The following is a 21,991-nucleotide window of genomic DNA, read 5'->3' as shown; positions in this document are numbered from 1 at the left end:
CAGTTAGAACAGTCTTGACATCCTTTAAAGATATATTTACATCAAATTGATAAGGTTAGAGTCACTGGTTCATTTTTGTTAGCTTTACTTTGAAATTGTGACAAAGGGGTCTAATTACTTATTTTTAAAGTAAGAAAATACTGAAGTTGGCTAAAATTCATTTCTGTCTTTCTGAGTATCCTTTTTGAAAGAAATACATCATATCCTTATAAAACACAATCAGGCAGTTTCCCTTTTCTGTACATTTGAATTACATATAATTCTATGTATATAGGTTATATATATAGAATTAAAGAGTTTAATCTTTGTTTTTAAAAGAAAAATTCCTTAAGAATTCAGATTTTAAATTTTAGCTTTTAAAAAGTACTAATATACATTCAATTTGTTGTAAATGCAAATTATGTTATATAATTAGATAAGCATAATTGTTTGATATTGGATTTTAATTGTGTTGAAACCCTTGTCTGAATTTAAGGCCTTACATTTGTATGTGTGTATGCGAATGTAACAAAACTGTGAATCATAGTATTTGGCTTACTTAAAAATTGGGAGTTGCAAGTAAAGAAAAAATACATTATTTTTAGGGCAGGTTTTTTGGTTTTTGTTTTTAATTTTGGATAGACATGGCTTAAAGGTTGTTTTGAACTAATGGGTAGCCATTTAGGTTAAATATTTTTGCTGTCCACCCCTAGAAAAAAAGATGGGTTATGGTCTCCTGGCCCTGTTAAGAATTAGAAAGAAACATGTAATTTCAAATTATCTTCCCCAAAGAACTTTTTGATTTACTTTCTTTTCTGGACTTTTACTTGCTTGGTCAGTGACCTAGAAAGTTCTTTAAACAAACCACTACTTAGTAATATCTACTTCCAACATTACCTATTTGGGAATATGAAGGATATAGTTAGTTTTAGAAAATGAAGTAGAGGTCCAGTCAAAGTGTTAAAGGGAGTTCAGTCTATTTAAATGGTGCATTATGATGGGAATCATTCTTAGTTAGAATTACAACAATGTTGCTCAGGAAATCAGTATTTTTCTTATAAGTATGTGCATATTGCACTGTTAGACCATAGACATATTTGCTTTATTTAATTCATTTTATGTATGCAAAATTTATAAATCTTTTGTATAATGTATTTTATACAATTGCACAATGTAATAATAGAACATTATGTTAAGTATACATCTGTAAAACTGGTTTTTAAAACTTTTTGCCTCGTTTTTCATATTTTAAAAGATGTAAAATGTAATAAAGTTTCTATTTTATTATTCAATCTAAAATTCAGGCTGGTGAATTTAATTGACTAAAGCAAACTTTTCTTCTCTACTTTCAAACTGACATTCTAGAGACACTCTAAGATTGATAAAGTTGCCAACGGTTTATGAGTTAAGGTTTTTACTTGCTGTGCTTAAACAAAATCTTCTGGATTATTTATAGGTCATAAATGTAAAAAAAAAAAAAAAAAGGAAATTTTAGAGGAAGGGTGTTTAGAGGGTTTTCCTCCTAGAAGACTTGCTCAGGCATGATCTACAACTTGCTTATGAAATCATATAAAATGCTCTATTTATCTGTAAATTTTAATGGTAAGACAAAAATATTTCTCCTTCAAAAATACTAATTTTAAAAAATTAGAAGAATCCTAATTGAGAAAGTTCTTTAGAACATTTATTAATGGAGGAAACTGTGGGGTTTTTTCCATATGTTTCTCCTTGATTTTCCCATTTTTAAAAGCATATTGGTCTTAAAATTGTGTTTAGATTTTTTTTTGTTAAAAGGAGATTTTTACAAAGTCCAGAAACTTTAGCTACATTAAAGCAAAGCTACTGATTTGAAGGTGGTAAGGGAGGAAAGGCTAAGAAGAATTGTCTGAATTTCTTAGCATTATCTGGTCATTTAGCAAACCAGTGATGACACTAATATTATACTGTCTGCCAAATCTCTTGGTTTGTCATCACAACTTTTTTCCTAATTAATTACATACCTAGAGTTTTCATTTGTTGTTTGTGATGGTTTATTCAAAGATATTTCACAGAGGTAACCCTGCTCAATAAATACATAGTTACTATGTAAAACCTGTATTTACAAAATACTTTTTCTTACCTATTAATAAAGGTTGAAACTAAAAATATTAAACAAAAGGAGACAATTTTATTTTTTAAGAATTTAATGTTAAATACAGAAAAATAAACATTACAGCAACCAGGTTTGCTTGTTATAATAATTTTAAAGACACATCACCAATAAGTATTTTGTGTTCATGTGTATGTGTATGTGTGTATGTATGTATACATACACACAAACACACACACACACATACACATGTATATATTAAGATATCTCTTGCCTTCCTGTGGAATAACTTCACAGTCTCAGATCTTCAACCAGAAAAAGATGATTTGTGCTGGTAAAGCAATATTCAGACCCTGTCTGATCTCACGATTAGCATACTTTAAAATTGTAAAAAGTTGTTCCAAAGTGGGGAAATAAGTTTAAATGAGAGATGGCCAGGACCTCTCAAGAGTAAATCCCTGTCCAAAGGTGCTGGCCTAACTATCTTTAGGACTATAAAGACAAATATAAAGCTAGGAAAAGAAATACCTTTACCTTCAGTGTATTTGCTTGGTTCAAGCTTTGATCTGCACATTTATAATAAAGGAAGTAAACAAATATAGAAATAAGATTTCTATAAACAAAATGGTATTTGGCTGTGGTACACCAAAGGAAGTGAGAATAAAACACCTATGTTAATTATTCCCAAATGACAACTTTGCCATTATTACTAAAAACTTCATATGAGGTTTCTATTCTAATAGATTGCAGCTTTAAAGAAGACTTATTCATATTTCCATTTAGAATCTAAAGATCTTTTGATACACTCCTTTAATGAGAAGTCACATACTATGAGTACAGCATTAAACTAATAAGATGGGTTCTCATACCCATCTTGAATTATTTGAGGAAGTATTGCAATTGAAAATGATCTTTTTCCTGAGACAATCATGTTGCAAAATTGCACAAGACAATACAAATTTTCCCCACAAATGAAAGATGGGAAAACCTGATTATGAGGAAAACATTTGTTTCTCAAAATGTTTTTCAGTCACTTTCTAAGCTTCAACTATTTAAAAGATAAGAATCAAATTTAAGATATGATCATTTATTTCTCTAAAGTAAGAGAATGTAAACATGGTAAATTCTGGTTAGTTTTAAACACTTTTTATAGGAAGTAATTTACAAGCGGAAAAACTAAGGCACAGAAAATTAATCAAGTTAAGTTTCACGGTTGAACTTAATATTACAGTAGAAATAAAATTTAGGGCTCTGATTCTCAGGTTAGTGGGTAATGAGTAATATCTTCCCAATAGGTAAAAATAAATTTTCTTCATTTCTTTTGGTGGGTAATGAGAAGTAGTCTTTTTTTGAAATCTATTATATGAATTTCATTGAAAATCTTTGGCATATTTAAGTTTTTGGAGGCTGAGGTTTCTAGGCATTTTCTCCCCAGAATATAAAATGGCAGGGAGCTAGCTTTTAAGTTAAACAAAAAAGATTAATGACCTGAGTTAATTCTATATTATAATCAACTATACAGCCTTTGAGTCCTGTGAAGCATAATAGAGGCCACTATACTAGACCAAATTCACACTCATGCTTTCTACCATGAAATTTATATAACCAGGACTTATGTACTTAAGTAATAAACAAGATGTTTCAGTCTAATTTTTCAAAAGCCCAACTATTTGAACATGTCAAACTTACTACAGAGGATCACTAACATATTTTGTATGGTATAAAGTTAGCCCCAAATTCAAGTATTTATAATATTCATCCCAAATGAAAGCCTCTCTGTACTGGCTGACATGTGAAATGTGAAATTTAAATACATCAGATTGACATTTTTCCCTGCATGTATGTTTTTGATCATTAAACCTCCAATCATATAAGTTTGTACTTTAAGAGCCCAGGCAGGTTTAAGGAGTCATAATGTAATAGTATAGAACATAGCACGTAAAAGATAATTTTCAAGTTTCTTTGTTTTTAAAGTGCTCCATGTGCTATATTAAGTCATCTTCAGGTGATAGAAATCCATTACAACTAGTAATAATTTTACAAAAAAGATCAGTTAAACAAGAATAAGTTGTTTAAGTATGTATGAATACATAGATTAAGAGATGCAAAAACTCTTTAGCATAATCAAATCCAAATAATACAAAAATCCACTAACATACACAAGAGAGATGGCAAAGTTGTTAAAGAGGAATGTCAGAGTGTCAGATAAATTTAAAAGGTAACTAATGTATAAAAGCAATTATGACTATTTCAGTAACAAATATTTGTCCAACAAAACATAAATCAAGTCTGTCCAACTGCTTAGAAGCTATATAATCATTAATTTTTTTCTTGAGAAATTTTATGGCTAGTAGGTTGCTTCATCCATGTTGTCGTCACTTTCTGCACCAAAATCATCTCCATCTTCAAAATACGAATTAATGTAGTCATTTTCCTAAGTGAAATGATACATTTCTTAGTAAAACTAAAATTAAAAAGTAGTAAAATTATTATTAAAGAATACAATGAAGACTGTTCCTTTAAGTTTATAAATACCAAATTTAGGTAATAAAATAAAACAGGCTTACAAGAAGAGTCTTTGGTTTTCAAAAATCTCTAAAAGAATCATTAGTTTTCATACATGTCTGCCTGTGCTACTTTCTTCCTCAAGACACCACTTCCTAGTATTCTCAGGCACCAACTACTTTAGACACATGAAGGTTTGGCCAATTCATCACAGTAGATATATCTAAAGCAGTTTTCCCTAGTGGGATGATACATCGTTTAGTGAACTTAAAATACCATGTATCTACCAAATGCATGGAGAGGTATCTCCTTACTTTGACTTCCTACATAAGTGTCTACGTCCAGGTTATTAGGATTTTTCCAGTCCAGAAAGTTGGCCTGGCTTCTCTGGTGCCAAGATTCAGAAATGTCTAGAAACCTAGCTGAAGCCCAGAGCCTTGTACTGAGAAGGGATGTGGCAAGGGTGAGAGTTCAAATGAGACCACCATATAAATAGTCATAATTCTATATATAACCTCAGCACACATGCATGTGTGGAAATGTAAGCAAGACAACTGATAGAGAAAAGTAGAAATGAGTAAGGAAGGGCAACTCTAGTACCCTAAAGTGTATATTACTTGGTTGTTAGACATAAGCACTTCCTTCAACTATGTTCAGTGGTTTGAATGAGGTAATTTTGAGAAATTATATGATATACGAATAAAGTAGCAGAAGCTGTTGAAACTGATGGCTCATTTGATCCTTGTTTTTTTCTTGAATTACAATATTAAAAACCTTGAATAAGAACAAAGTTTTTGCTGGGGCTGTAGCTCAGGGGCACAGTGCTTGCCTAGCATGTGTGAGGCACTGGGTTTGATCTTTAGCACCACATAAAAATAAATAAAGGCATTCTGTCCATCTACAACTACAAAAAAATTAAAATTAAAGAACAAAGTCTATATTTTCTTGATTTAATATATAGGTATTATACAGATAATTTGTTCCATTTTATCCTTCAAAACAAAATGCTCATGAAATTGACAATTCATTGAGTAAATTAATGCCACAAATTTTCAACTACATAATTAGTAGCTAAAAAGAGCAAAAAGGATAACTTTACATCTAGAAAGGCTTTAATGGAGTACTCTTTTCAATTTCTCACTCAAAATACCTTGTTTCTCTATTAGTTTGAAGAAGCTTTTCGCTTTTGTTTAATTTTTTAATAAAATGGAGTTATATGTACCCACTTACAAAAACAATGAATACTGGGACTCAAGAAGAACTCTACACTGGGTTTTAGCAAAATATTGCACAATACAGTTTAAATCCACTGTAAAAGGAGATCTTAATTTCAATCCAGATGTGATATACAGTCAACTCAAGTGGACTTTTCCAAAAATCACTGTAGTCCAGAATACTGCCACTACCCACTAGAATCTAGTAGCACTCATATGCTAGTTTTGACAACCAAAACTGTCTCCTGACTTTAACTAATGTTGGTTTTGTCTTGTTTTGTTTGTTTTTTGTACTGGGGGTTGATCCCAGGGGCACTTAACTACTGAGCAATATTCCCAGTCCTTTTCTTAATATTTTATTTAGAGACAGGATCTCACTGAGTTGCTTAGGGCCTCGGTACGTTGCAGAGGCTGGCTTTCAACTTGCAATCCTTCCTGCCTCAGTCTTCTGAGTTGCTGGGATTACAGGCATGCACCACCATGCCCACTAATTAATATCACTTAAAGGACAAAATTATTGCCGGCTGAGGAGACCTGGTTGACAGCAACATGTTTGAATTAGGATCTACACTTTGCTCCTTCTAGTCCAAACAACTGAGCTTTCTATAATACCAGTATAATCACACTACTACAATTCAGAGACTATTAGGAAGAACTCAAGATACCACAAAAAAGTATAAGAAACAAAAAAATGAGAAGCATTATATATCAAAAAGAAAGGGCAGCAACCATGTTTCCCTTGGCACTTAGAACAATGCCTGGTGTACAGTAGATGCCCACAGTCTTCTTAATTGTTTAGTTAAAATAAAAGAAATAATGTCTTAAAGGAGTTGTTATAATAACCCAATCAATAAATGGGCAAAGGAACTGAACAGAAATTTCACAGAAGAGGAGATATGATCAGTTAACAAATATATGAAAAAATGTTCAACATCTCTAGCAATTAGAAAAATGCAAATTAAAACTACACTGAGATTTCATCTCACTCCAGTCAGACTGGCAATTATCAAGAATACAAGAAACTATAAATGTTGGCAAGGATGTGGGTTCACTCATATATTGCCAACAGGAATGCAAATTGGTGCAACCACTTTGGAAAGCAGTATAGAGATTCCTCAGGAAACTTAAAATGGAACCACAATTTGACCCAGTTATCCCACTCCTCAGCACACATCCAAAGGACCTGAAATCAGCATACTATAGTGACACAGCTACATCAATGTTTATGGCAGCTCACTTCACAGTAGCTAAGCTATGGAACCAATCTAGGTGCCCTTCAACAGATGAATGGATAAAGAAAATGTGGTGTAGGTATATCCAATGTAATATTACTCAGCCATAAGGAAGAATGAAATTATGGCATTTGCCAGTAAATAGATGGAACTGAAGACCATCATTCTAAGTGAAATAAGCCAATCCCAAAAAACTAAAGGTGGAATGTTCTCTCTGATATGTGGATGCTAACACACATAAATGGGTGTGTGTGGTGGGTAGAAGTTTGTTAGATTAGACAAAGGGGAATGAAGGGAAGAGAAGGAAGATGGCAACAGGAGAGACAGTAGAATGAATTGGACATAACTGTCCTGTGTTCACATATGAATACACAACCAGTATAATTCCACATCATGTACAACCACAAGAATGGGAAATTATACTCCATGAATAATGTGTAAGATGTCAAAATACATTCTACTGTAAAATATAACTAAAAAGAACAAATAAAATATTAGAATAAAAAGAGTTGTCATAATTTTTCCTAGTGTTGAATGCTTCAGAAAAGCCATGTGAAATAAGGACTAAATTTTGTCTGTGGTAGAGTTCACAACAATAAATTGAATAACATGGAGGTAAAAATCAGATTAAAAATTGCTCAATGGGGGAGAGAGGTGAGCAAATGATGACAGCTGAAGCAGCTTTGTGACAGCATGAGAGTTGGAAGGACAATGTGGGAAACATTTTATACTGAGAGATAAATATGTACAAAAAATATTGAAAATATGGAAAGGGAAATGACCTGAGGCTTATGGTTTGAAAAAAAAGGGCAGAATGATTAGCACCAAATAGGATGAAGGGAATTTCTTCCACTGATAAAAAAAAAAAGCAAAGGAAGAGGTAAGACATTGAGTTTGAAGACAGAGAATATGAAATTAAGGGAATTTCCTCTAATGGCTCTATTTTCTATATGCAGTAACTATTTCCTGCCAAGAGTGCAAGAAAAAGTGGTAAAGAAGTGAGAAGAACAAAGATTATCTGAAACAATTATACAGCGGTAATTTAACAAGAGAAACAGGAAATATGTTAGCTGACAAAGTGGGGTTACTATTTTATTTAGTGGCATTAGTATCTGTGATTCCTCAGAAATGCTCACTACATAGGTTTGAAGGGAAGAAGAAGCAAAGAGCAGAAAAGATCAAAGACTGCTTTTGTCTAGATAGTGTGCTGGGAGACCAAACATAAGTCAGAGTAATGGCGAGAGAATGAAAGGTAAGCAAGGATCTAAGCCCCTTAGAGAAGGAAATTAAAACAGAACCAATAATAGGAGACTAAGGATCAGTTGTATCAGCAGTCTCAATCAGAGTGCAATGAGAAGAGTGATCTGGAAAGAGAGCTGGGTACAAGTGAGATATGTTTAATTTTAAATGTTTAAACTTAAAATTTATCTGCAAGAATAAAGAGAACACTCAGGAAAATTCTGACAAAAAAGGGAAGCAGGAAAGACAGGCCAACTTGTTCCAGAAGTAGATCAATGGAAAAAGAGTTCAGACACACATCTATTTGTAAATATGGCAATCTAATAATGGACAGAGGCAGAGTTTTAAATCAATGAGGAAAGCAAATCATTTAACAAATGGGCTTAGCAGCCATTTAGCCACTGGAAACATAAAAATCCATCTCTCCATTTATATTAATAGAAATTTCAAAAAATGCAAAATGTAATGCAAAATAATTAAAACAGAAAGTCTTCACATTTGGAGCTGTTTCAGGTGAAGACAAGATTCAGAATATGTTAAAAAAGAAGGTGAAATGGAATGGCTGGGCACAGCTGCATATATCTGTAATCCCAGCAACTTGGGAGGTTGAGGCAGGAGGATCAGAAGTTCAAAACCAGCCTCAGTAATTTAGCAAGGCCCTAAGCAACTTAACGAAACCCTGTCTCAAAATAAAAAAGATAAAAAGGGCTGGGGATGTGGCTCAATAGTTAAGCACCCTTGTGTTCAATCCCTGGTACCAAAAAACAAAAACAAAAACACATTGAAATGGACTGAAGATGAAGTTCAGCAGAACAGAGAAGAAACTCTTAGCCTAGGCTTGTTGTATGAAGTGTTGACACAGCTGCAAAAAGGCTATGACCAATAAACTTGATTAACTCCAGCTTTTGAAATGCACCATGTTTCTTAAATTGGAAATACCAAATCCAAAACATGGAGTCCTGATTAAGCCAGACACCTGAAACTAAACCATCAATATTCTCCAATAATGTCCATGCTGTCATGGTACCACTGTAAGGACTCCCTTCCAGACCTGTATGACTAAACTCTCTACTACCTTAAATGGCTGACTAAAGTTTTGATAAGATTTGTTAATTGCACTTAATCTGATAAATTGCCTTAATTTATGGAATTCCACTTACAAACTTCTGTAGGAAGTTACTTTATCTTTCATATCATTTCAGTGCTGTAATAATCCTCTTGATACCAAGGAATTGATGCCAGTGACAAGAATATACTTCTGGTTCCTATCAAGCTGGTTATTGATTTTAATTATATACCATACATCTGATTACTTATTAGACAATCTTTATGGTAGGTAACTGTTACTCTCCCCCAATAGACCTTTACCTCCTCTTGCTCTTCTTCATCATACTCCTCCTCTGCAGCATCCTCATTGTCGTCGTCATCATCATCACCTTCTTTACTTTTCTCTTTGCTTCCTTCTTTTTCTTCATTTTCCTCATCTGATTTTTCACCATCACCTCTCTTTTCCAATTCCTGGTATAAGTGACTTTCATTAATTTATATGGAAGCACTAAACTTTGACCTCCCAGCCCAGCCTAAAGAGAACATACTTTCCTCTAATCCCATTTTACCTCCACACCATGAGTTGGAAACCATAAATTGACTCAAGAAAGGAAGCACTCACTGTCCTATAATTACATGAGTATTTCTTTGATTTTGTAACTTAATAGTTGGATCTTAGGTAATGCTGTGTTTGTCAGCTCTGATGCACAATGCTTTATTTTTATGATTTCTATCCTACCTCCTTCTAAAACATTTGACATGATTTAGTTTATAGAGAAAAACTTTCAGAATGTTATTTTGTTTCCCTTTTAACATAAAAGGACAAAAAAAAGAATGTAATGGTAATATTTCAAATTGTCCATGTTTTCATTTATAAGTGAGACTGCTGAAAACCAGTGTCACTCTGGGAGAAAGTATCCTAATCACAGACTATCCCTGTCTATCTCTGTCTTGTTCTTCATTGTTTACTTCACATTTGCAGGATTTTATAATATATCTGGAAATTAAAATTTAGATCACACTCAACGCTAGTGATCATTAGCAACTCTAAGAGAGGAAACAAAGGAGAGAATCCAAATTACGAAAGTTTTGATTGCCTGATGGCTACACTTATCCACTTGGTAAAAATCATTATGCTACCTTCTCATGGCATATAAACTTTACTTTAAAATTGCATCTTTGCATTTCTATTATGACTATCAATGATTTTCTTCATTAGATAAAAAAAGACCTGTTGTTATTACTGTCACTCTCCTAAATTGTACTATTGCTCACTTTGCAAAAATGTTAGAAATTCAAAAGTCTTCTAGAAGGTAGGTATAACAATAATTTCATATTAATACTAATAATGAAGGCTTTATTTTAGCTAATTTGTTATTCTTTTTCGTTTAACATTTTTTAGTTGTCAATGGATCTTTATTTAATTAATTTACTTATATGTGGTCCTGAGAATCAAACCCAGGGTCTCACACATGCCAGGCAAGCATTCTATCACCATGCCACAACTCCAGCACCAATTTGTGATTATTCATAAGTAGTAATTAGAACACTTATCCATCAACAAATGCACCATCTGTTTCACAATATATGTGCTTTGTAGATTATATATGAACAGAAAACCTGTTATATCTGAGATGGTTACAACTTAGCTATTTATTTGTTGGTTCTTAAATATTTATTTTTAAAATCCTTTTAATTATATCCAAGTTGAAGTTAAAGAAATCAAAGGCAATGAGAGGACATCATGTAGATTCAATTTCTTAGCAAGATCTCCTTTTCCTGTGTATACACACTCCTCTCAGGAAGAACAAATAAGACCAAGGTAATAGACATGAGATGATTTATCTTGATACCATCTTTTATGTTGCCTTGTGAGTTATTACTACATTGTAATGTGTGTGATTTTTCCAACTGGCAATGTTCTCGGAAAAATTACAAGTAAACAAAATACTTGCAGATGAAATAGATCTTTTAAAATATCTGTAAAACACACACGCACACACACACACATATATGTATGTGTGTATATATATATATATATATATATATATATAAAATACTGTGTTAATACTAATTAATAAATGGCATTTTGTCTTTTCTATTTTAATCAGATCATAAATAAAAAAGGCCTGAAATGCATAAGTTTGTGTAGTTAAAATGGAAATTGTGCTATAATCATTTAACTCTGTGCAAGGCATTTGCTGTTTCTGAAAAAAAAACTATTAATTATTATTTTATAATTAGCAGTTATTTAACCAGTTTATGGAAAATATTTTTTAAATACAGAACATTCAGTGTGACATAGAGATAAGGAAGTCTACATTTTTACTACTGTCATCTCAAATATCTTTAAATAAATAACTTCATCTTTCTACCCCACAGACCCAAACCAAACCCATAAAGTACTTAAGTAGATTAACAAACAGAAGAGTTCTATGACATTCTGTTAAAAAGTGATTCCAGAGCCACACAATTTATCTCAATACTTCCTTCTTCTGGGCTAAGGTACCGGTGTGAGCCCTTCTGATTGGTAGCTTCCATTTTCTCTTCTATGTTATTTAACTACCTAAGCTTATTACATTAAATATTTAAGAATAAAAAATAATAATATAATGTAAAATCATTTCAAAGACAGTTCATTTACATATGGAGAACTGTTCTTCTATCCTAAATACTATACAGGCACCACGTAGAACCTCCCCTCTATGTCATGCAGAAATAAGAAACTTGTATGCCAGTTTATTGCTGGCTGATTATTCATGAGATCTGACTGTATGTTGCTACCTCCCCATATAAGGGTATTCTATTGTAATCAGTTTGAACCTCCTTTTGCTGAACAAATGAACAATCACAGAATCAAATAGAAATAGCTTTCGTAATATTAAAGTTGCTAACTCACTGGGATATCTAGATCTAAAACTCCAATTTTAACACTGTTTTCTGGAAATGGTATTAAATGTAAAGAATAAGAAAATAGTTTGTTCTGAAGAGAAACCACACCCAGAGGTGCAGATTAATCTTCCCTATAGCTTCTTACAGTCATTGCAGCAACTTTTTCCAGGAGGCTTTAAGAGCAGCCAGAACTGTGTTCACAAGCTAGATGTCCTGCAATCTCATCTGTCATTCCACCACAGTTAAGCCTGACAGTTATTACTATTCCTTTATCAATCCTCTGGCTTTATTTCCCAGACATGTTATCTCAGGCTCAAGTATGGGCCAAAAAATAAAATAGCAAAAAAATGAGCTTCTGCCACCAAGTAACTGTGTCAGCTTGATCTGGCAAGTAATTGTGTTTACACCTTTGACTTCCTCCTCTGTAAGTAAGGAATAATAATACCCACCTCTCTTTTGGTGTTTCAAACTCTTAAGGTAATACTGCATGTAAAGAGCTTGTCAAAGAGCCTGACACATAGTAAGTTCTCAGTAACTTACTGCTATTATCATCATCAATGCATAGTAAATACACACATTGGTATTGTGAGTAATTTGGTATAAACTCCAGGGAGAGCAATATGGCAATAATTAATCATTTTATATGTAGAAAAAACAATTGGCCCAACAAATCCATTACTAGAAATCTACTCATGTGAAATGACATACTCAACATGAACTTATTGCATCATTATTGATAATAGTGAAACACTATAAAAAACATAATGTCCAGCATTAATTGAATTAATTAGGGCACATTCTTATAGTATAGTCACCAAAAGAATGAGGCAAGTTTTGAACAACTAATAATAATAATAATAAAGAATGAGGCAACTCTATATAGACTGATATGGAACCACCTCCAAGATATTTTGTTAAGTGATAAAATGAAGATGCAAAAGACTGGGATATACTGTCTTTTGTCTTTAAAAAGGGAGATTCTGTTTTTGTTATACATAAAAATATTCTGGAAGGCTATACAAGAAACATTGATAGTCAACAGTGAGGGAAATAAATGACTGGGAGAGGGATGGGAGAGCAAATTTTCAGTCTATTAACGTTCTGATTTATTTTATCTGTTTATTTTTAAAAATGGTATCTTTACTGTTAACTTGAAGCAGGAGGATCACAAGTTTGAGGCCAGATTAATGAGACTGTTTGAAAATAAAATTTAAAAAGGGCTAGGGATATAACTTAATAGTATTGCATACCTGGATTAACTCCCCCATACTGGGGGCAGGGACATGGAAAAAAGTAAGTGGGGCTGGGGGGTAAAGAGAGAAGAAAAAGATAAAAAAATTAATTCCATAAGATACAATTTTTTCCTCAATAGAACCTGCTATATATATTATAAGACACGAGGGGAAAAACATTTTAAAAAGTACATATACACTAACAGGAGGAAAAATGAGATTTTTTTTTTTGAAAGAACTATATTTTAGGCAACCTTTTCATGTTTCTCTCTTCTCCACAAATAATTCAAATGCAAGGGGAAAATAGGGATATGGTAGAAAAGAAAGCCTGTGGTAGAGGTTGAGGTACTTTGCCAGGTAAGTGGTCAAGAAGGATGGGGGGGGGGTGGGGAGGGGGGAGGGGGGAGGGGGGAAGTTTCCAAACGTCCCAGGTAACAAAGTTCAAACCTTCTCATTGGCTTTTGTGGAGGCTTGCTTCTGCCAAATCCATTTATTAAAAAGTAAGAGAAGGCTGAAAGATTAAAGTGAGAAGGAATCATTTTTACATATTTTCAGTTTATTTTTATAGTAAGAAGAAAACCCTACCTCAATTTTTTTCAAAACATCTGCAGTATTAGCGAGTGAAGTACCTTTGTCTGTATCTTTTGCCTTTTTGGATTTTGGGTCTGCTGAAATAAAACCACCAGTTAACATATTTTTCTATAACAGCAACCATGATTATATTTTTGTGCCTTTTCATAAGCTGAATAGTATAGTAGTATGTCACATGAAGCAGTCACATAATTTTAGACTGAATTTATTTTCTCAAAGAGTAAACAAAATAAATTATCACACCTCTCCAATGTCTAATCAAAACAAATGATAATCACCTCATAAGATATATTTTAAGACTGTAGCCAGATATATTTTTACTAAGTATTGAAAATTTGAACTTGCAATTAGGACCATTAGGGACAACATTGCTAAAACGTTACCTCAGGTGGAAGCACTTTATTACCAGGAAATGCTCCCAAAATTTTATCTGCATCAGCTTCCTGTTCAGTCATTAGCATTTCATTTTAACCAAAGCAATGTTACTAGGTTTGAAAAATAAAAAAGAAGTGTTGGATAAATATGCACTTGCTAATGGTAAAAGAGACAAGAAAGAGGTTTTATTCAGTACAATAAAGAACTACATTTGGAGTGAAGAGTAAAATGGTTAAACTGAACACATCCATCATATAAATCTCAAAACTTAAAGCATATAAATTAAACATTCTAATTTGGGATATATAATTTGTTTTACCCATATAAAAATATTGCCTTTAAGGCTATTCTGAAACTGCATAGAAAATAGAATTATTTCACACATAAATTCTGCCAGCTAACAAAGCATTATGATAGGCTAAAAACTGTACCATTATCATCAGAAGTATTACATCTCTTTTCCAAGATCAAACTAAATATCTAGAAATTACTTGTTAACAGAAGAAAGCATGGCTTAGAAAGATGTAATTTTATTAAAGATTAACACTTAACCTACAGAAGAAGAAATTTTTAGATTGTGGTGAATGACCTATAACTGACAGAATTACAATTTATTGTGTTATACCAAATTTCCCCTTTAGGAGTTATTGAGCTCAGAGCTCCCAAACATGTATTAGTGAGGTTTGCTCAAACAAAAGTGACAGATGTAATGATCTTTATCTTTCTCTGCCCTCCTTAAGGGCAAAAGCTCTTTAATATGAACTGTGGCACACAGAGTATTGCATATGAATGAGATCTGAATAAATATTGTAATATCAATGACAAAACCTATTAGCTAAGAATGTGATCTACTCATATCATGAAGTCTTTTGCTCTAAGGAATACTTATCAAATTATTTAATTTCATAATATATAAGTCTGTTAAATGGATACTATACAAATGGTCAGGTAAATATTCTTATATAAATTACTGATTTGTTAACTAAAAGTCAGTTACAAGAACTGGGGCAGAGCACTTTCCTAGCAAGTGTAAGGCTAGGTTCAATCCTTAGCACGGCATAAAAATAAATAAATAAAAAACAATTAAAAAAAAAAAAGAATCACACCAATCTATATTTAAGAAAAAGAAGTCAATTAAAGAATAGAGTCCACTCAGCATTTTTGCTACATATTATTTGGGTTTTATATAATGCCTAATCCTATATGAATAATTGGGGGAAAAGTATCAAAGACTATTTTGCCCCCAAATATAGCCAAATGTATGCATATATTTGAAATTTTGTTTGTTTCTCTTTCTTTCAACACCTGTCAGTAACTGGTTCTTCAAGAAAACCTTTTTTCACCTACGACTCTTTTGGTACTGTTTACTTTCTCTAAATCAGTGAAGGCCATCAAAAGGGAGAATACAGCCTATGAAGAAGAAACCAAAAAAATTATACCATGTGCATAAAAAATATTATAACAGAATGGGAAAAAGAAAGTTTTGTTATTGTTTTGATTTTTAATAAATGGAATTCTGCTACACTGGAAGATTTTACAAGATTAATGTATACATAAAGCTCCAAGGATGAGCAGTCCTTGAGAAATATTTGAAAACATTAATTCTAAAATGGACACATTTTTTTCAGCTCTTGAAAGTCTACTACTGATTTATGATCCATGAAGACATCACCAGAATCTTTCATGCACATGTAAGTAGATAACTCTGATATCTCCATACTTTCTGTATTCAAGCTAAATATTTTATGTAATAAGACTTTAAAATAAGATAGAAATACTTCCAACTTATATATATATATATGTAGATATTTATGTTTTTACACATATGTATACATAAAAACAAATTATATCCTTCAAACTGTGCACTTTACTATATGTCAATTATACCTCAAAAAGCTCTTAAAAAAGCAATGGGTATTTCCTCTTCTCTTAGTTGCTAAGTGCACCATTCTTAACTTCTCTGGCTACTCCCTTTTTCTCTCTTCATTCTTGATGCCAAAATTCTCTAAAGACTCATCTACACTAGAGGTTTCCATTCCTAAGGTCCCACTTACTGCTTAACCTTTTCCAATACAGACCTATCCAAGTCATTTAAAAAGTTCTCCCTGAGGATACCCATGACTGATATAAAAAGATAAACTGATGTTTTTCAATCTTTGTCTTACCTGACCTATCTGCAGCATTGTTTAACCTCCATGAACACTGCTGACCACTTTCTGAAATATCCCTCCCAATTATAGGTTCTTCCTCCTGTGGCTCTGGTTTCACCTCTCCCTCTCTTTCTACTTTTTCGCTCTGCTGATTCAAACTCCTCTACCAGTCCATTAAATGTTGGCATTACTCCAAGCTCAGGCCTCTTTCCTCTTAATTATCGTATTGCATCCTAGATGATTTCATCCCTTCTCACAACTTCAACTATCATCTCTCTGCTGATGACTACCACCTCCATTCTAGGTCCACACCCCTGTTTTCTACAACATGGTAAAATATTTCTGTTTATCTCAAAGGAACCAGAAAAAACATCTCTGAACCAAATTCATGATTTTCTCTCACAACCTGATCTTTGTCCATGTCCCTCCAACCACCTCATGTTAGTAAACGCCTACTCATCATTCAATATCAACTCCACTTCCTTTTCCTAGAAGAACCATTCCCACACCTCTCAATGAAGGCAGTCATTTAATGTTTTTTTCTACATTTAACTGGCAACTCTAGTAAGGCATAGACAGTGCCACAATGCTCTGTGTTTTATTCCTCTGAACATAGTGTCTGGCAATAGCAAATACTCAATTATTTACTGAATGGAATTACTAAAGAAAAACAAAATGCAAACATACACTTTGGTATTTGTATATACAATATAATTCTATTTTGCCAGTTTCCCAGTATAATCATCAAAAATTTTGTAGATATACAAATGAAAAAGTCTATATAATTGAGAAGTTTCTCCTAGCACACAAAATTTCCAAAATTGAAAAAAGGACAACAACTAAACAACCCCCCAAAAATCAATAATAGTTACAAAAACAAAACTTTGACATAATAATCAAAATGCTAGACATATTTTAAGAAAAAACATTCAGAACACTGAACATAACTTCAGGTTGATAATACTGTTAACATAATTAAGCAACAACCTTCTACCTGCATTACTATTGCTACTAAATGTACCTTTTTTGCATTTTTTCCTGGGCATCATCTCTCTTGGGAGTCTTCTCCAATCTGGTGTACAAAAGAAGAAATATAAAGATCTCCATTTCCTCTAGAAATCAGTGGTATTGGATATAACTATTTAAAGATATGCCAGTTGCCCATTTAATGACAATAAAATTTCTTAGTATTAAACTGTATAGATTTAGACTAAAATATAAGGAATATAACAGATAACGATAAATTTTCTCCTATAAAGAAAAAAAATGCATTGAAATAACTTTGAAATAGTGCAATGAAATTTGGTGGGTACAAAATCTTAGGATAATTCTTTGGGGATGTTAGAATTACAACTGTTTTTGTTAAACATTATTTATTATATGACTACTTTGTAGTTTGTTAGTTTTCTCTGGCTGATAGATATTTCTTATATAACTTTGTTTTTTCAAAAGTTAGAACTTGTGACCACAATACCAATACATGTGAAATGAAATAAACAATTCTAACAATTATCTGAAAACTTAAAAATATAAATAGATGTTGAAAGATAAATTCCCTCCAATAAATGTTTTTTTTTTTTTTTTTTTTGCTTAAATTAGCTAAAAATGGTCCCTCTACTTCTTCATTTTCTTTGAATTTTGAGGGATCTAGGGGGAGAGAACTACCAGTGATTGAACCCAGGGCCTCACATATGCTAGGCAAGCATTCTACCACTGAATTATACTTCTAGCCCCTACTTTTAATTTTTAAGTATAGAGATAAGCAGAAAATTGAAGCGATATAAAAGCAGATTTAATAATATTGTTAATAAATAAATTGTGCATTTGTACAAAAGTTAAGTCTCAAGTCATTTTACATGAATTAATAAATTTTGCTTTTAATCTGTTTTTATAAACTTCTCATAGAAGATCATAAGTATGTAAAGAATCATTTGAGAGATGATTATTAATGAAATAGAATAAATGAGAGGGATCTATGAGTATTTCCAAGGGGCCCCAATCTTCTTGGTTGATTAACTTGAAAAGAGCACTAAAATCCATGAAAATGATAATGCTATTAGTACCATTTAGAAATTTACATAAGGGCAATTTCTATAAAACTATGAACAAAGATAAAAGGTAAGTGAATTTAAATTAAGAAAACTGAGTTCTAATGTATTGGAAAATGACCCTGATGGATCATTTCATTTCTATAGCAACTGCTTTTTATTCGCAAATGAACGGGCTGGTTGAGACCTCCCCCACAGCCCATTCCACCCAAGGTAAAATTTTACATGTTGAAAACAAAACTCTTTTAGTTATGGTTCTAATGAAAAGGCATGCTGGCAACTAAAACTAGCCTATGTCTGCTTGAAGGAAAGGAAGATCCATGGGCTTGATTTAAAATATCCTTAAAACTAGTTTTTTACTCTGTCCTCAAAAACTTTAAAATCATTCAAGAGCAAAGAAGTAAGTGTTCTTTGCAAATTAAAATTGTGACTGTGGCTTCTGAATCTAGAAAACTCAAAAGGCTTTATAGCAAGTCCTATTTTTATAAGAATGTATTTTGAAAACTTCAAAAAAAACACTTCAATTTTTCCTTGTTATGGTATCAAAATCTTTTCCTCTTGGTTTCCAAAAGATTTACATTACAAATGAGTTACAGAAAATGAACCAGACTGTTTTCCTATGGTGAAATAGAAAACTTATCCTCAAAAAAGTATTTTAAGATCATCTGTTTTATAATACCTGGTTTCCACTCTTCTTTGTATACCTTCATATATCTTTTACTATACCTTTCAATATCTAGGGGAAAAAAGAAGAACAAAAAAAATCCATTAGAAATATCCAAAACTTAAGCCATTCTTCTAAAATAGTTGCAAACATCTGATAACATCTCTTATTTTATCTTTGGGAGTTTCCTACACCATCATACAATAGCTTGAAAGAATGGAAATTTAAAAATCAAGGACCAAATCAAGGATCTAAATTTCTTCTAGAAAATGCTCCCAAGTAGTACAATTATGTACAATTAACAAACTACTTGTTAATTGTACCTTGTATTAAAAGAAAGATAACTAAGAACAAACAGAGACAACCAGACAGAGCAGGCTTCTTTAGGTACTTAACTTACTTCAGATTAAATGTTTAATCTTGCCCTCAAAGTTCTCACTTATAAAAAGAGGTCAACAGAAATGAGGGGGTTATGCATTCCAATATTTCTTTTTTAGAAATTTCTGCAAAACAGATTCTATATGTTGAAAAAATTTAAATAGTATCGTAAGAAAAATTGTTTTAGCCATTTATCACTTGGGTCCAATGGAGGTTTTTTCTTTTACATTTTTTCAATATTTTTAAGTTACTTCCAAATTTACAGAAAATTAAAGAAATACTGAAAACCAACTATTGGAACCCAATTTAAGGGTCAAAAAATATGCATAAATTTCCCCAAGGAAAATATGTAAAAGAACAAAGAATACATGACATTCTGCTTAACATGTCAGCTGGAAAATTAAAATCAAAAGCACAATGAGATACACTTTATGTCCACAAGGATGGCTAGAAAGATGGCTATAAAAAAGACAACATGAGGACAAGGTGGTGGAGAAATTGAAGAATTTCTGTTGATGGAAACGTAAAATGGTATAGCCACTTTAGAAAAAAGTTTGACAGTTCCTCAAAATGCTAAATATAGTTATCATTTGATCCTAAATATATACCCAACAGAAATAAAAACAAATACCCTCGCAAAATATGTACATGAATGCTCACAGCAGTATATAGCCCCAAAGAGTCACTGACCCAACTGTCCATCCAGTGATAGTGGATAAGCAAAATGTGGTATAGCCATTCATGGGATAGTATTTAGCCATTAAAAAGGAAGGGGCCGGTGCAATGGCACATGCCTATAATGCCAGTGAATTGGGAGGCTGAGGTAGGAGGATCACAAGTTCGAGGCAAGCCTCAACAACTTAACAATGCCCTAAGCAACTTAGTGAGACCCTGTCTTAAAATAAAAAAGTAAAAGGGGTTGTGGATGTGGCTCAGTGATTAAGCGCCTGGTTCAATGGTTCAATTCCCAGTACCAAAAAAAAAAAAAAAAAGAAGGAGGGAAACACCAATACATACTATACTATGGTGAACCTTGAAGATATTATTCTATGGGAAAGAAGCCAGTCACAAAAGGACACATAATATATCATTCTATTTGTATGATCTGTCTAGAACAGACACATTCCTAAAGACAGAAAGCAGATTAGTGGTAGCTATGGACTGAAGGTAGGGGAGAATGGAGAATGTCTACTAATGGGCATCGGGTTTCTCTTCAGGATGATAGATTAAAAAGGTTCTAAACATTAGATAGTGGTGTTGGTTGCATATAATTTTTTATCTACACCAAAAATGATTACATTGGATACTTTGAAAAGTAAATTTTCCCTTTGTGAATTATATTTCAATAAAGATATTATTTTTTTTTACTGGAAGTTTTACTAAGAAATTAAGTAAAATAAATCCAAATTTATATTTTATGTTTTACTGGTTTTGTAGGTAAATTTACTCCAAATGGACAACTTTCTTTGAATGCAGTTGATTGATTGTATCACCTGTTTATACAAAAACCTACAATGTATACATTTTGTATATACTGATTGTAGATCTCAAATATCTTTGTTTAAAAATATATTTTTTAGTTGTAGATGGACATAATGCCTTTATTTTGCCTTATTTATTTTTATGTGGTGCTGAGGATCAAACCCAGTGCCTCATACTTGCGAGGCAAGCACTCTGCCACTGAACCACAATTCTGCCCCTCAAATATATCTTTAAAAAAAATTTTTTTAGTTGTAGATGAACAATACCTTTATTTCATTTATTTTTTTTTAAGTGGTGCTAAGGCTAGTACTCAGTGCCTTACACATGCTCTACCACTAATCCACAGCCCCAGTCCTCAAATATATCTTTAATGAGTTCAAACTTATCATTACTCATGGTTTTCTCCTGACATTTGCATCATCTAAATAATTCCAGAGTACAAATGTATTTCTTTTCTCTCTCTCTCTTTTTTTTTGGCGGGGGGGTGGGGGGGGGTGGGGGGGTGGGGAGGTACCAGGGATTGAATTCAGAACACTTGGCCACTGAGCCATATCCCCAGCCCTGTTTTACATTTTATTTAGAGGCAGAGTCTCACTGAGTTGCTTAGAGCCTTGCTTTTGCTGAGGTTGGCTTTGAATTCGTGATCCACCTGCCTCAGCTTCCCAAGCCGCTGGGATTACAGGTGTGAGCCACTGTGCCTGGGTACAAATGTATTTGTAATACATTCCGCCTTATGATACTTGAACTTTCAATTATTTTTCTAGTACTTTCATAATCAAATGCAATACTTTAAAAAACTTCAAGAGCTCATACTTCCATTGAAGAGGGATGGCTCAGTCATCTTTGCTCCATATTTGAAAAACATTTTCATTAT

At 32.6% G+C, this 21,991-nt stretch overlaps 1 protein-coding gene across 3 annotated transcripts in view; it reads right to left on the bottom strand.

Annotated features, from left to right (window-relative positions):
* Positions 1–2,232: 2,232 nt before the first annotated feature.
* The window catches only part of Polr3g (RNA polymerase III subunit G), a 38,080-nt gene continuing 18,321 nt past the window's right edge, over positions 2,233–21,991 (bottom strand). Inside the window, exons 4-8 of one of the 3 annotated variants that reach the window (XM_026408780.2) lie at positions 19,273–19,329; positions 17,567–17,617; positions 14,015–14,097; positions 9,627–9,776; positions 2,233–4,502 (exon numbers count right to left, since the gene is read on the bottom strand). In XM_026408780.2, the coding sequence (XP_026264565.1) occupies positions 4,416–4,502; positions 9,627–9,776; positions 14,015–14,097; positions 17,567–17,617; positions 19,273–19,329 (428 nt within the window). In that variant the 3' untranslated portion in view covers positions 2,233–4,415. The remainder of the gene's footprint in view (positions 4,503–9,626; positions 9,777–14,014; positions 14,098–17,566; positions 17,618–19,272; positions 19,330–21,991) is intronic. The other 2 variants (XM_077796217.1, XM_026408781.2) reach the window with 2 other exon arrangements.

This window comes from Urocitellus parryii, chromosome 1, assembly GCF_045843805.1.
Source record: "Urocitellus parryii isolate mUroPar1 chromosome 1, mUroPar1.hap1, whole genome shotgun sequence".
NCBI classification, from domain to species: Eukaryota; Metazoa; Chordata; class Mammalia; order Rodentia; family Sciuridae; genus Urocitellus; species Urocitellus parryii.
Note: the sequence above shows the minus strand (reverse complement) of the source record. Positions and strands in the feature narration are given on the sequence as shown.